This window comes from Glycine soja, chromosome 7, assembly GCF_004193775.1.
Source record: "Glycine soja cultivar W05 chromosome 7, ASM419377v2, whole genome shotgun sequence".
Classification (NCBI taxonomy): Eukaryota; Viridiplantae; Streptophyta; class Magnoliopsida; order Fabales; family Fabaceae; genus Glycine; species Glycine soja.
In genome coordinates, this window is record NC_041008.1 from 38,999,481 (window position 1) to 39,014,392 (window position 14,912).

The 14,912-nt window shown below is 25.3% G+C and overlaps 1 protein-coding gene across 1 annotated transcript; it reads right to left on the reverse strand.

Annotated features, from left to right (window-relative positions):
• Window positions 1-13,823: 13,823 nt before the first annotated feature.
• LOC114420670 (ethylene-responsive transcription factor 11-like) lies at window positions 13,824-14,537 on the reverse strand. The gene is made up of 2 exons (XM_028386506.1): window positions 14,300-14,537; window positions 13,824-14,146 (listed from the first exon to the last, which is right to left on the reverse strand). Exons 1-2 carry the CDS (start codon window positions 14,535-14,537, stop codon window positions 13,824-13,826), a joined length of 561 nt encoding a protein of 186 aa, XP_028242307.1.
• Window positions 14,538-14,912: the final 375 nt, after the last annotated feature.

Genomic DNA, 14,912 nt, shown 5'->3' on the forward strand with positions numbered 1-14,912 from the left:
CTTTTTTATTAAAATAACCTTTTTAATAAGAAAATAATATTATTAAATATAATTACTTATCCTTTTATTGTTTAGGGGAACATTTTTTAAAATCTGAATTTTGTCTAATAATATATTTGTTTTAGTAAAAAAATTAAAACTTTTAATATTATTATGTTACTAAATATAATTTGTTTATTTATGTCATTAGATTTTTTAAAAAATGATAATACTTTTTGTTTAACAATTTATTTATAGAAGAACAATATATTACATTATAAATAAAATATTTAAATAATTACATTTGGGTAAGATAAAACTTAAGATAAAGGCATATTGAGACAATTATTTCTGTTATGATCATGTTGTTGGCAAATTTCATTTTTTTCTATTTTTTTTGTTAATTTTTAATAACAAAATATTATTTTAATAATATTAAATTATTTATTATTTTAATAATATTAAAAGTTTTAATCTTTTTAATAAAGTAAATATATTATTATACAAAATTTAGATTAAAAGAAATATTCACCTACAAAATGTCTTATATAAATTAAATAATACAAGATAAGTAATTATATTTAATAATATTATTTTCTTATTAAAAATTGTTTTTAAAATAAATTAAAAATATATTTATATAATATAATATTTATATTATTTTAATAATTTAAATTAAAATAAAAATTTAAACATACAAATAATTAAAAAAAAACCTGTGGTCGGTATTCCCAATGTAACATGAAAATAGTATATATTGAGAAATTTTCCAAAAATATATGTAATTTGGAAAAAGATAGAAAAAAGAAGGTGTAGTTTGAGAAAAAAAGAACCAATGTATTCATATTTTTAAATAGTTTTATATTATCAAATTATTAACTGAAAATTTGAATAATAATTAAAATTAAATAAATAAATAAAAACATGTAATTAATTAACAATTAAAATTAACTTCACAACAGTAAACAATTAACTTCACAATAATATAAAATTAAATTTTCATAATCTTGAATAAACGCCTAGTTAAATAATCTGGTCAAGCGTGACTATAAGATTTTGATAATAAATAAAATATGTGTATTAACTTTTTTTTATAACTAAAGAATGTAAGATATGTATGATTTATTTTAAATTTTAAATTAATATTAGTAAACAAATATTTAATGGTTATACATTTCCAGTTTACACGGCCAATCAATAATTTTCAGTTAACTTCACAACAGAAGTTTGTATTTTACACTATGATGTGCCACACACACCTCTCTTTCTTTTTACAACAAAATCAATTAATGATATATCTTTTTTTATAAGATTTTTTAATACAATTTTATAATAAAAATATTATAGGAAACATTTAATATTTTTTGTTGGGTTTGGGTAATAAATTTCTTTAATTAATATATGTGTTCTGATGTGAGAAGATTTTTTTTTTTACTGGAATTAAGAAGAAAAAAATATAATGAAAAAGGTAAACAAGAAAAAATAAGTACATCCTAATTTTTTTCATTAACATGTTAATAATTTTAGACAACAGTTAATGCTCTTATATGATTAGTTGAAATTTAACGATAATTACCAATTTTGATGAGTGTTGTAAATTAATGGAAAAAATCGTTAAATGAGAATTGTCACTAACATTTCTTATAATCTAATTTATTAGTAAAAATATTAAATTATTTATAATGCTCATAAAATAATAAATATATATAGTGTGTGTTTATATATCTATATATATAGTATATTCTATTTTTTATTTATTAACTAGCATGATACACGTGTTTCTGCACGGACGACTCAATTGTTTTTGTACATCTTATAAGAAATAAATATAATAATATAATATATATCCAATTTAATTATATAAGGCCGTTCTTATTAAAAGAATCAATATTTATGTGATGAGTATATTATTTACAAAAATCTAAACTATAATTTTTGGGTCATTAAGAACAAAACAATAAGAGGAAAACCTTTGGATGCAAATATGCATACTAAAAAACATGTTCTTTTAGTCCATTGATCCATAACATTTTTCTTTTAATTTAAAAAACAAAATTAAAACCAAAAATATAAAATACTTAAAAGACTAAGTATTTTAATCTTATTAAAATTTATAATTTTTTTAAATCAAAAAATATATAAGTGAGCATTATGAATAAATATGGCAATAGAGTAAGCTGGCTGGGGAAAGGTATGTCGTTCTTGTCCCCATTCTCACTCAATAAAATAAAAAAATAAAAAATAAAATAGTTAAAAGAGTGAAAAGTGTTTTAAACACAGCAAAATCTATAATTATTTAACATAAAAAAAATATAAGTAATGATTGTAAATAAACATAACAAGAGGATAGGACAATGATGCATATGTTCCATCCCGTTCTCATCCCCATCTCATCTTTGATCTCGGTTGGAGATAAAATTTTGTATTCACCCTCATTCCCATTTATTAGGTATATTCATTATGTCTCCATCCTTATCTACTAAAAATTGTTATTACTTTATAACAATATATTTATAGATATTTTAAATTAGATTTAAAATAATTTTTAGTATAAAAGTCTGAACCTTATAATATAAATATTAATCAACAATTTTTTTTATGAAATTATTTTGATTTTTTTATACAATTTCTATTTAAAACACATTTTATAAATTTTTTAAGTAAAAATAGATTTAGCTAATTGATTTATAAAGTAAAAATATTATTGTTTAAGGTTGGATATATCCATTCCATCCTCATCCTTCCACTAAAAATGACTATTACTTTAAAATAATATATTTTTAATCTAAGTATAAACATGAAAGAGGAAAAAAGATAAAAAAAAATAAAAAGAGAAAAAAGTTTTGGAACAAAAAATTAGAAGAGAGTTACATGTACCTTATGTATTTTAAGAAAAAAAATTATATATATATATATATATATATATATATATATATATATATATAATAGATCAATAAAAATATTGATTCATATTATTTAAAAATAAAAAATTATAATATAATATTACAAAAAAATATTTAATATAGTACATAAATAATAGTATGTAATATCATAATAATGCTATAAATTATAAATATATTTTTACATATGTAATAATAATAAGAGATAGGGAAAAAAGTGAAAAGGAGTTGGTAGGAGTTGTGCTTTTTTAGAAAATAGAAGAAAAAAATCTAAAAAAAGAAAAGCAAATGAAAAAAAGTTAGAGAGGAAATAAAAGAAAATTGAGCAGTAAATGTTTTATTAAATTGTGACATGTGTTTTATAAAAGACCATTTTTTTCTATTTGTTTGATATAATAATATATAATAGATAAAAAAAATATTTTTTTCTTTTTTTTTTTACATTTGTTAACTATATAATATTTTTAATGTAATATAAACTATCTTTTAAATATCAACATGATAGCTATTCATCAGAAAAAAATATGAACATATATGTTAAATATAATATTACACAAAACGAAATATTTAATAAAGTACATAAATGATATATAATAATAATAATAATAATAATAATAATAATAATAATAATAGAGATTTTTTGTTAATAGAATGGTAATGATTTTTGTTTTATAATTAAAATTATATATGAAAGAGGAAAAAGATAAACAATATATAAAAAAGAGAAAGAAAGAGAAGTTTTAAAGGAAATTTTTTTAATAAGGTGTCATATGTGTCTCAAGAAAATTTTGTTTTATTAATAAATATATATATATAGATATATAAACATGTATCATATATATATATATATATATATATATATATATATATATATATATATATTTTTTTTTTTTTTGAAGAGATGGAGTAATCATTTGGGATATCCAATATTATAATGTAATATAGTCATACTTTTTTACTTCTATACAGTCAAACTTACTCTTTCATCATTTAATAACCGTGAATAGTTTTATTCCGAAATTAACCACTGTATTAAAAGCTCTTATTTTAAAAAAAAAACAAGTAAAAATTGATTATCTCATTAATATATCTATTTTTTCTTGTATACAACAATAGTGACAGTAATATTTAAACTTAACATCTTATACAAATTAGTCAAATTACCAACAATCTTTGTTAGTCTTTAATATGCACATTAACACAATTTTTTTTGAAATATATATAAATAAAATGTTTAATATAAATAATTAAAATAATATATAAATGACTGAATCAATAAAAATTAAATTTATAGAAAGAGCTTATTTTGTATACATTGCCAATGTAAATTATTTTACATTTTCAATTAATAAAAAGTCGTATCAGATATATTTTTTAATGTAATTATTATAAAAATTAATAAATTTTTCTTAAAAGATGATTTATGATTAAATAGTAAATTTTCTATAAAAAACATGAAAATGTTGATTTTTTTATAAGACAAATGTTATCGTACTGATCATCTGTACAATGGAATGCTTAACCCAAATACAACTTTACAATGCATCCCAAAGAAACAGTAGGCACACCATCTTAAACAGTGCTATAGGATGAGAAAATAGAGAAGAAGAAGAAATCACCATTACAACACATTAGATATTTCACATCAATTTAAAAACTGACGTAATATATCAATTATTGAGGCGTTACACATTCAGGTGATGCAGAAAGTGGAGACTTAATTTTTACATTGGTTATTGAATCAATTTAAACAAGGTTTTTTTTACACTAGTTACTAATAGAACTAAGGCAATACATCAATTTTATTTTACATCGATTACTAGCTGGACCGATGCTAAAAAGTTTTAGCCTTATAGGTATTTAAACCCTCGTTAAATGCATTATCCTCGATCTACCATTGTTTTAAAACTCCCATTAATTTACTTGGGGTTCAAAATCTTCTATCTTTGAAGCCCAACCACGGTTATGTATTAAACCATTGTAATTAAGAGGCAAGACAAATTTAAGTCAATCAAAGAAGACTAACTTGTTTCCACCCATAAATGCTAATACCATATTAAAGCTTTTTAGATAGATATATTATGTATTTAAGTATTTAGTTTGTCTTAATATAATATTTAAATATTTTTTTTTGTCTAACAAATATGTCATTATTTTATTTTTAATCTTTTGATTTTTTTTTTATACTTTCAGTCCTGCAGATTTGACATGGCACTTGCTCGCATCATCATTTGTTAAAATGACACTTGCCAATACCAACAACCATTAGCTACATCAACAATCATAATTTTTTTTACTGGCGAGGGTTAACAGAAAAAAAATTGAACTCCACGTATAAGTTAAAAAAATTATAAGAATTAAAACTACAAACCCTAGCGACTAAAAATATATTTAAATAATTTTATCAGCACAAGTTAAACAATACAATAACATTTATTATTTTTATTCATTATTAAACAATTACACGATTTATGATGTTTTTTTAAGCAAAATAATAAAGTAACATACATGCTAGCACAATATGTTTTATCATCCCATTTCAACAAACTATAGTACCAAATGGATAAAATTACTCCCAAACAAAATGAACACACTATATATGTCTTTCCAATAAATGCACTATTGGAAGATATGAGCAAAGATCTTCAACTCTTTAAGCACTTCACAACTTTTTGGGTGGTGATCTTGCTTCAAAGAGTTATTTCCCCTGTTAGTTTTGGAGGACAGTTATCAATCTCCCAGAATAATGTTTCTATTAAATGCTGAATGTCTGGGTCCATTTCTGCATCCTCACAAACAGCTTTTCCTTTTTTCTCCAAAGCACAGAATACTGGTTCTGCTTGATTAACTATCTTAGTTGTGCATTTTCTTTTTTTGCATACTTTTTCAGCGCATGGTTTGGACACATGATCGCTTCCATGTGACCCTTTTGATTGTTTTGCCTTAATCCCTCTATTCATTGGAGAACTATTCACCCTTATATTAGATGTTTTCTTGAATGAGAAGAATGTCTTCCATGGCTTTTTAACCCTCAGAAGGAGCATTTCCATCAGTTTGATTTATATATATGAATAAGTTCTTTGAAGTTTGAACAAATCAACATCGTTGTAGTTGTCAATGATTTAACATGTTTAATGTAATAAATATATTTTTATTTATTAAAGAGTTCCTTTCTTTATGAAGTTTGACTTTAGAGTCGTTAAGGAAATAAAAAAAACTGGTTTTGTTAACAAATTTATAATTTAAAAACTTCAAAATATTAAAATAGTAAAAATTACATAAAAATAACAATTTGAAAGCTTGAAAATATTTAATACACTTTTAAGTGGTCGTTGTGAATAATAAATGCTAATTTTATTTTGTTATATATTCTATTTAAATTAAAAATTATTAAATGAGAAAATAAATAAAATTAATTAACATATTCAGTAAAAAAATGTTTAATATTATTATTTATTAATAAACATAATTATTAAAAAAGTTAAGTGAATTTGGAATTCTTGAATCTTATTAAATAACACCTGTTCAAAAAATTAAAAGATTTGTTAGTAATTAGCCTTATACAGTAAACTTGTTAGGAAAATTAAAATACAAAGTATTAAATAAAAACAAAATTTTAGAAACATAAAAATTCAATATTCTTGCTAATTAAAATTTAAAAATATTAAATATTCTTTAATCAGTATTTTAACATTTATAAGCATGACTATAAAATTAATTATATTAAAAAAATAAAAATAAACTACTTATTATATATTTGAAAAATCTAAACCATTTAAAAACAACAATTTAAGAAAAAAATCATAAAAAGTTACCATTTTAAAAAAGTTATGTAGATTTATTTTTTAATTTTGACCATTCAAATATGATCAAATGGTTTATATTTATAATTATAATTTCTCACAATATTCAATTATTCTTGGTTAGTTAAATCAAATTTATATTTATGTATAAAAATTAAAATTTATATTTAATAGAAAAGATAATACAATGAAATAAAATGTATAGATATATTATGGAAAAATGTACAATAAAGAAATAAATTATAAAAGAATATTCAATAAGTGTTCATTAAATACAAATTTTTATAGACTTATTAATTATTTATTCTTTTAGAATTAAATATTTAATATTAAGAATAGAATGCATTAATTACAAATTAAATAATTCTTAAGAATAAAATAAAATAATTATAAAAATAAAGACTTTTCAAAGACTCGTTAATTTTAAAATTACTTGAGTCTTATTTTGATATTATTCATCAAGTTTATTTATTTTTTTCTAAAAATTTGAACTACAAATTAATTTATTGATTAAATTTTTATAATAAAACAATTTCAACATTTCATTTTATGCTAATTTATTTAATTGCTATCTTGTAACATAATTGATCTTAAACTTAAATTTTTATAATAAAACAATTTCAACATTTCATTTTAGAAATTTTGTTAAAAATATTCCACAATCACATGAATTTACTATAGAAAAAATGTTAAGGCAACTAAGTTCATATTATAGCTTACTAAAACTTAAATTTGTTTCAAGAGTAATAAATTTTTTTTCTTTTCAATTCATTCTCTTTTAAAAAATTAACTATTGAGTTTCAAATAAAGAAAAAGTCAAAAGAGATTTCATATTTTAAATTTTTTTCAAATAAGTTATGAATAAAATATAAGATATGATGTGTTTTTTTGTTTAGATCACATGTATTCTCAATTAAAGATAATTTTATTTGAATAGAATAAATTTATTATTGATGACAAAACTATCTTTTATGATATTTAATGTAACTACATGTTAAAAATTCCAACCCGAGAACAAGAACCCAAGATATGACTATATAGAAAATATTCAAAACAAAACAAAAAAATCTTTTTTCACAAGAACCAAAAGAATTCATTTTCAATTCAATGTCTAATCTCATCATCACTTATATTACAAAGATCGATCTAATAAACTATGTTAAATGTTTCATCTAATATTTTTATTAAAAGGGCTAATAAAAGAATAACATTAGTCAAATAAATATTGATAAGGGTGAGGCACATATATAGAAAATAATAACACTACATCCTTTTGAATATCTTAATAACACTTTATCTTGTTGACTGTGTGCTAGCCTAGCATGCCATCATCTCTCTTTATAACAAGTTTTCCCTCTCATGTCTTTGTTACATTCATTTTCTCATCTTTTTTCACTACAAAGAGAATTTTTATTGTCTCATTAGTGTTATATCATTATGGTACCGATTACAAGTGAAACAAAGAACGAGAGTGGCAACGAGGTACATTATCGAGGAGTGAGGAAAAGGCGATGGGGAAAAGATGTGGCTGAGATCAGAAACCCTAACAAGAAGACACGTACGTGGCTTGGTACCTTTGACTCTGCCATAGAAGCCGCCAAAGCTTGGGATGTCGCGGCCATCAAGTTTCGTGGCCCTGACAAGGCCATAACTAATTAACTTTCCTATCCCCAAAAACCAAAACAACAATGTAGTGATTCAAACCCTCTCCATACCACCAATTCCTCAACAACAACAACAAACTCTCCCTCACCCATGTCATTTTCCAATCATGTCACATGCTCGACTAGTAATAACAAAGGTCGTCACTCTAGTTCTAGTTCATCTGCATTCATTGTAGAGGCTTAAAAAAAGTTTGATGTGGATCTTAACCACCCTCGATCCTCCCAAAGAAATTCCTTGAATTGGAAACAATGTTAATAATGTGCCTTGCTTGCAATATTTTTATGTTTATTTCATGTTCCCAATTTAAGTGTTTGAGTGTTTTGTTACTCATAGGGTTGCTTTGTGGCTAATGATTATATTGGCTGAAAAATGTACGATGTTTTGGTCTATAACAGTTCAACAGGGTGGGATTGTAGTCTAGAAGACCAAGTAGATTGATCATTTTTATTCTAGTAACTAGTATGGTACCCTGTGTTTGCACGGGTTCTTATATATATTTTTGTATATTATTTAGTTATTAATTTATATGAATATTTTTCTTTATATAATGATCTGGCAATTTTTTTACTAAGTGATAGTAATTAGCATGCGAATCATACATTATCTCAAAATGTAAAAAATAAAGTGTAAAAAAATCCTTATAGGATTTGCAATTGTATTGAAACATAAATATTTAATATTTTTCCTCGTGAATAGAATAATTTGACTAATGAATAAATCATAAAAAATCATAATAATAGTGTAAATAATTGGACTAATTTTTATTATCATATTAAGAAGTAAGAACTCCAACTCTTGCTTGCTTTGGATTATAGAATTGGACCATGACTAAACACTGATTTAGATACATATAATTCATCACTGGCTAATAATTGACACTCAACTTTATTAATAGTTAAAAATAAATTAACTACTTAATTAAAGTTTTGTGTTGAATCATTACGTAGGATACTATTTTAAAAATTCTCAACCAATATTAGCAATTAATATGAGTTTTAGCTCCTATTAAAAATATAGTAGTCTTTTTTATTTTTCACAAAATCAAATAGATTATTAGTGACAAATAATGCTTAGAAGGATAAAGTTGTACGTTGAACTCACTTTTTTCCTTGTAAAATGTGTCTGTGAGAGAGAAAGGTGACTTAATCCGCCACTGACCATTTTTTTTTAACTTGTATTAATGGTAACCACAAAACCCCTAAAAGTCATAACTTTGCACATAAAATAAAAACAAATTTTAAAAACAACTTTTTAGATCGTTTTTTTTTTATTGTAAGTAATCTAAAAAAAAATTTAAATCTTTTTTTTATACCTAATCTAAAATGTTAGTTTTTATATCGGTTGTTTTTTATAATCGATCCAAAAAGTTAACTTTTTTTAATATGCAAATACAACTTCAAGTCTTTATTGACCTCTTTTATTATTACTATTATTATTATTATTATTATTATTATTATTATTATTATTATTATTATTATTATTATTATTATTATTATTATTGACGGTAAAGCCTTTGCTCACCTTTAATTATTGATGATAGTAAAGACCCATTTTATTGGCACCAAAATTTAACAAGTTTATGAGAATCAACAGCAGATGAATCAATTAAAAAAATGCACTAAATTAATTTCCCGAAATTCAGATGTTCTTTTTGTCCAAAGTCATCTCAAACAAAATAAAATGATACAATAGAACAAAACAATTTGTCTATCTTACTTTCCAAGTAAAATTTGAAGACGAAATGACAAACCAATGCCAGAAAAAATTGCACTATATATGTTAATACATAGTTATGCTAATACATTAAACAAACCAAGGCTAGACACTCCATATATCGGATGGTGAGAATAATCTGAAAAAATTTGATCATATACTTTCTATCTAAATCTTCCCTCATTTCTCCTCCTTGCCTCTCATCATCCTCTCTAAGGGAGGTCTTGCCCCTCTCTAAGGCCATGGAGACCATAAGACCAATGAGGTCTTTGTCTTAGGCTCCCAAGGGTTTTATTTTTTTATTACATTTTTAATATTTTTTGTCAATTTAAATTATTAAGTGGTAAATTTTGTTAAAATATGATTTATTGTTTGTAATTATTTTTTATTAATAAGACTACATCTGAAGTTATGAATGTAATAATTATGGTAAATCATTTAAGTAAAATTTTAATTTTATTTCAAAGAGTTAAAAGAAAATTATTTTATATCTATTTTAGATTCAACATCTCCTTTACCTAAAAAAATCTATCAAAATTATTGCAAAATTTATATTTAATGAGTGAGTCTATGATTGATATATATATATAAAAAAGATATTTTGGTAAAAAAATATTGATTATAAAATTACACATTTAACTAAAATTTCATTTCATGTTGATATTTTGTCTACATAGATTAATTTAAATATTTAATTGAAAGTCAATTTGAAATTTAAATAATATTTAAAATATGAAATCACAATAATTTTTTTTAAAAAAAAATTAACAAAGTATATTAAATTAAAATTTGAAGTAAATTTGGTCTTAAGTCTCATAATCTCTAAACACAACCCTACCCTCCTTACAAGTGAGTTGCTCCTCCTCACCTCCGTAGGCTTTGAAGACCATCATCGTGGTTAAGTTTACTTCTTTTTTCTATTTCATCTTCCTCTTCCATGAGTTGGCTAAAGAGAGACTTTGGACTCAAGAATCTAAGTTGGGATTTTGTTTTGGTTGTTTTGTACTCTATAGTTTGAGTCGTTAGTGCGTTAAGGCAAAACTCACTCCTTTGGCTCAAAAGGGTTCCTTTCTTCTCTTCCTTCTCAAAATTTCAAAGGCTTGAAACCCAACAAGGTAATGGGAGCTCACTTGGTCTTTTGTATTTCTATAGAATTAATGATGAACTGTGATGATCTTGTAAATGCTTTTGAATCATGAAATGGTGTTCTTGATGAGTTTTGAGGTTTTGAGCTTGAATGTGCAATCTTAGATGTATGGTGCTTGATGAAGTATAGCTATGATTTTTTTGAATGAATTTGATGTTTTGAATGTATCTTTGATGTTGGAAACTGTTTAGATACATTAAATGAATACATTGTGATTTCAAAAATTAGAAAAAGATACTTGAGAAACAAAATGTTTTTTATGGACAAATATTAATAGTTAATTATTAGTATTTGTTATTAAGAAACTCTGATAGGAAGAAGCAGCAGTAGGCCCAAGAGGACCACTACTCATCTTATCTAGATGATTTCATGTAGTGGTATGCAAGAAGCACTAGCAATAGTATGTCTTAGGAAAATGCCAAATGTTGTTATAAGTTGTTAGTAGGGAATATAAAAGTTGTTATAGTGGAAAATCAATTCAATTACGATACAACTCATTATCCTTGTAAATACACAAATATACGAATAAAACAGCAGAATGAATTTGATCAAAGTGTTTTAGTGTAGTAAGGAGTCCTTGAAACAAGGCTCACCATTATCCTGTGCTCATGTCAAACTCACATCTTTCCTTCCCTCCTTTCTCCTCTTATCATTGTAACTTGGGAAAACAAAAGGCTGTTTCTACATAATTTGTTGGGTGAAGTTTGAATTCAGTTATGTGGTTTTGGCCCAAACTAAATATATTTGCATATAGCTTTTGGCTAGCAGTCACAATCTTTTTGAAAATCATTAGCCTAAAAGTTCAATTTGCGTTAAAGGAACAATGTTAATAATTTCCAGGAGACAAATTATGGATTTTGTCAAACACCTAGAGATCTTCTTTTCACTTGGTTTTATTAATTTACTGGCTTATTAGGTTTGGACGAATATGTATGTTTGGATTGACTTTTCAATCACTTTTCACTCAAATTGTAAAGAATCTTGTAACATTATGATTTTTTCATAATGTATGTTAAGTGTTTGATTAATACTGCAAGAAGAATTAAATTTAGATGTACGCTAGTCAATGAGTTAATCAATAAAATAGGATGAATCTTTATATACTTTAGTGTTGTTAGTGGGCCTATATGAATGTTGGGCCTTGAGGGTGGACTTTTAGTGGGTAGAAGAGGTGCGGTTAGTAGAAATCATGGCAGGCTAGGAGAAGCCTAAACACACCTTAGACAAAACCTCCTCTCCTCTCTTCATTTTCCTTCACTTCTCTTTTCTTCTCCAAGCATCCTCTCCTCTCTTGAGCTGGGGGCTTAACCTTCTACATCGTAGAAAGCTTATTTTCCCCTTTCCTAGAGCTTTTTTTTTATTTAACTTGGAGTGGGTAAGCTGTCTTTCTTCCTCTTTTAATTTATTTGTTCCTTTCATTTCTCCTTTTTTTTTTCCTTGGGTTGAATCATGAGGGTTTTGATGCAAAACTCTCACTGGTATGGTTTTGTTTGTGTTTCCATGCAGGGATGAAACTAGAAAAAATGACAAAAATTTGACCCAGTAATTGATAAGCTAGCAAAATGATTAATAACTACTTTTTGCTGTTACATAAATATTTAAATGTACACATTAATCACTCAACCTCCCAATGATACATTTTTTTAAAATTATTTAAAATTTCCTAAATTTCAAGGATCCATGTTACATTTTTTAAGGACTAAAAATGAGATTTGCCCCAAAATTAATAGTGAATTCGTGACAGTTAATAGTCTCTTACTAACACTTTAGTTAAGAAAGGAGTTTTTTTCTTGGATTTTAAATTTAATAAAATTTTAATTTAATTTTTAAGAATATATATAAAACATTATTTTGTTAATTTTACAAAATCCTCTTTTAAATATTTAAGTCCGGAAAAACTTATTTAGTCTTTTTCAACTTCAATTTATATTGGTATTTTACAATAAAAAGATTAAAGTAAATTATCTCTTATAAAGTTGAGAATCAAAGTGAAAAATTAAAAAACTAAGGATTAAGGTAATGTATTCTTATAATATATAATTAAGAATTAGAACGCTCTTTCTTATGCTATTTCAATATTACAATATTATTGGAATACAAGTGTGATATGAAGTCTCTCGTGTAGAAATAAGAAAGTTAAATACCATATAAGTGTAGGCAAGATCCATAAATATGAACTTTAAGATTTTGGGTTAAAGTGTAGTGTCAAGTTTATTTATGTGGTTACTCATGACTCATTTGTATAAATCTTCTTGGTTTACCCCCCTCGATGCATAACAATTAATATCAGAGTCGATGATTCGACTTGGTGACCGGTTCAAATGAGTAAGATGACAGCGGTGGATCTTAGGTTTGAGGATCTATTGTGTGGCTCAAGGGGGAGGTTATCATATGAAAGAGACTCACTTCAGAGGAAATTGTTATAATACAAATATGATGTGAAATTTCACATCCTGTAAGAATGAAAAGATTAAACACTATATAAGTATAAGATTCATTAAACACCATACACTTTTCACTCGATATAATCACTAGCCATAAAACAACCCTATGAGCAACAAAACACTCAAACACGAAACATGAAATAAACATAAAAAAGACAAGGAAGGCACATTATTAACATTGTTCTCGATTCAAGGGATTTCTTGGGGGAGGAGGGTAGTTAAGATCCACATCAAGCTTTTTTCCAGCCTCGACAACAATGAATGTTGAGGAGGAACTACATCCAGAGTGACCTTGGTTATGACTAGTCGAGCAATTGACATGGATGGGCAATGACATGGATGAGGAAGGGTTTGTTGTGGTTGTTGAGGAATTGATGGTGGTTGGGGTTTGAATCACCATATTGTTTTTGTGAATTTTGGGGATAGGAAAGTTGGTTCTGGCCTTGTCAGGGTCACAAAACTTGATGGCGGCAGCGTCATAGGCTTTAGCAGCTTCTATGGCGAAGTCAAAGGTACCAAGCCACACGCATGTCTTCTTGTTAGGCTTTTTTTTTAATCTCAACAACGTATTTTTCCTATGGCCTTCTCCTCACTCGTCGATAATGCACAGTAGGTGCGAAGGAGGCTAGGAACTAGAACCAAATTGACCTTGGTTATGACTTGTGAAGTTTGTTGTTAAGGAATCCATGGTGGTGGGGGTTTGAATCACCACATTGTTGTTGTGGTTTTGGGGGATCGAAAAGTTGGTTTTGGCCTTGTCAAAGCCACAAAACTTGATGGCGGCGGCATCATAGGCTTTGGCCACTTCTATGGCAGAGTCAAAGCTACCAAGCCACACGAGTATCTTCTTTCCAGGGTGTCGGATATAGACACCATATTTTCCCATCTCTTTCTCATGACTTCTTGATAAGGTACCTCATTGCTACTCTTGTTCTTCCTCTTGTAGTCGGTGCCATTATGATATAATACTAATGACACAATAACAATTATCTTTGTAGTGAAAAAAAGATGAGCAAATGAATGTGATAAAGACATGGGAAGGAGGACTTTTATAGAGAGATGATGACATGCTAAGCTAGCACATAGTCAACAAGATTTAGTGTTATTATGGTGGTAAGATATTCAAAGGATCTAGTGATATTATTTTCCATATATGTATGTCACATTTATAATTTTTTATTTGACTAATGTCATTCTTTTATTAGACTTTTAATAAAAACATTTGATCAAACATTTAATATAGTTTAATATTAGATGTCCG

Bases quoted from the DNA above. Each gene is read 5' to 3' on its own strand.
- LOC114420670 (XM_028386506.1), bottom strand. From the start codon at position 14,537: ATGGGAAAATATGGTGTCTATATCCGACACCCTGGAAAGAAGATACTC. The intron at 14,147-14,299 runs GTCAATTTGGTT...ACTTCGCCATAG, and splicing joins CTTCACAAGTCATAACCAAG to AAGCTGCTAAAGCCTATGAC.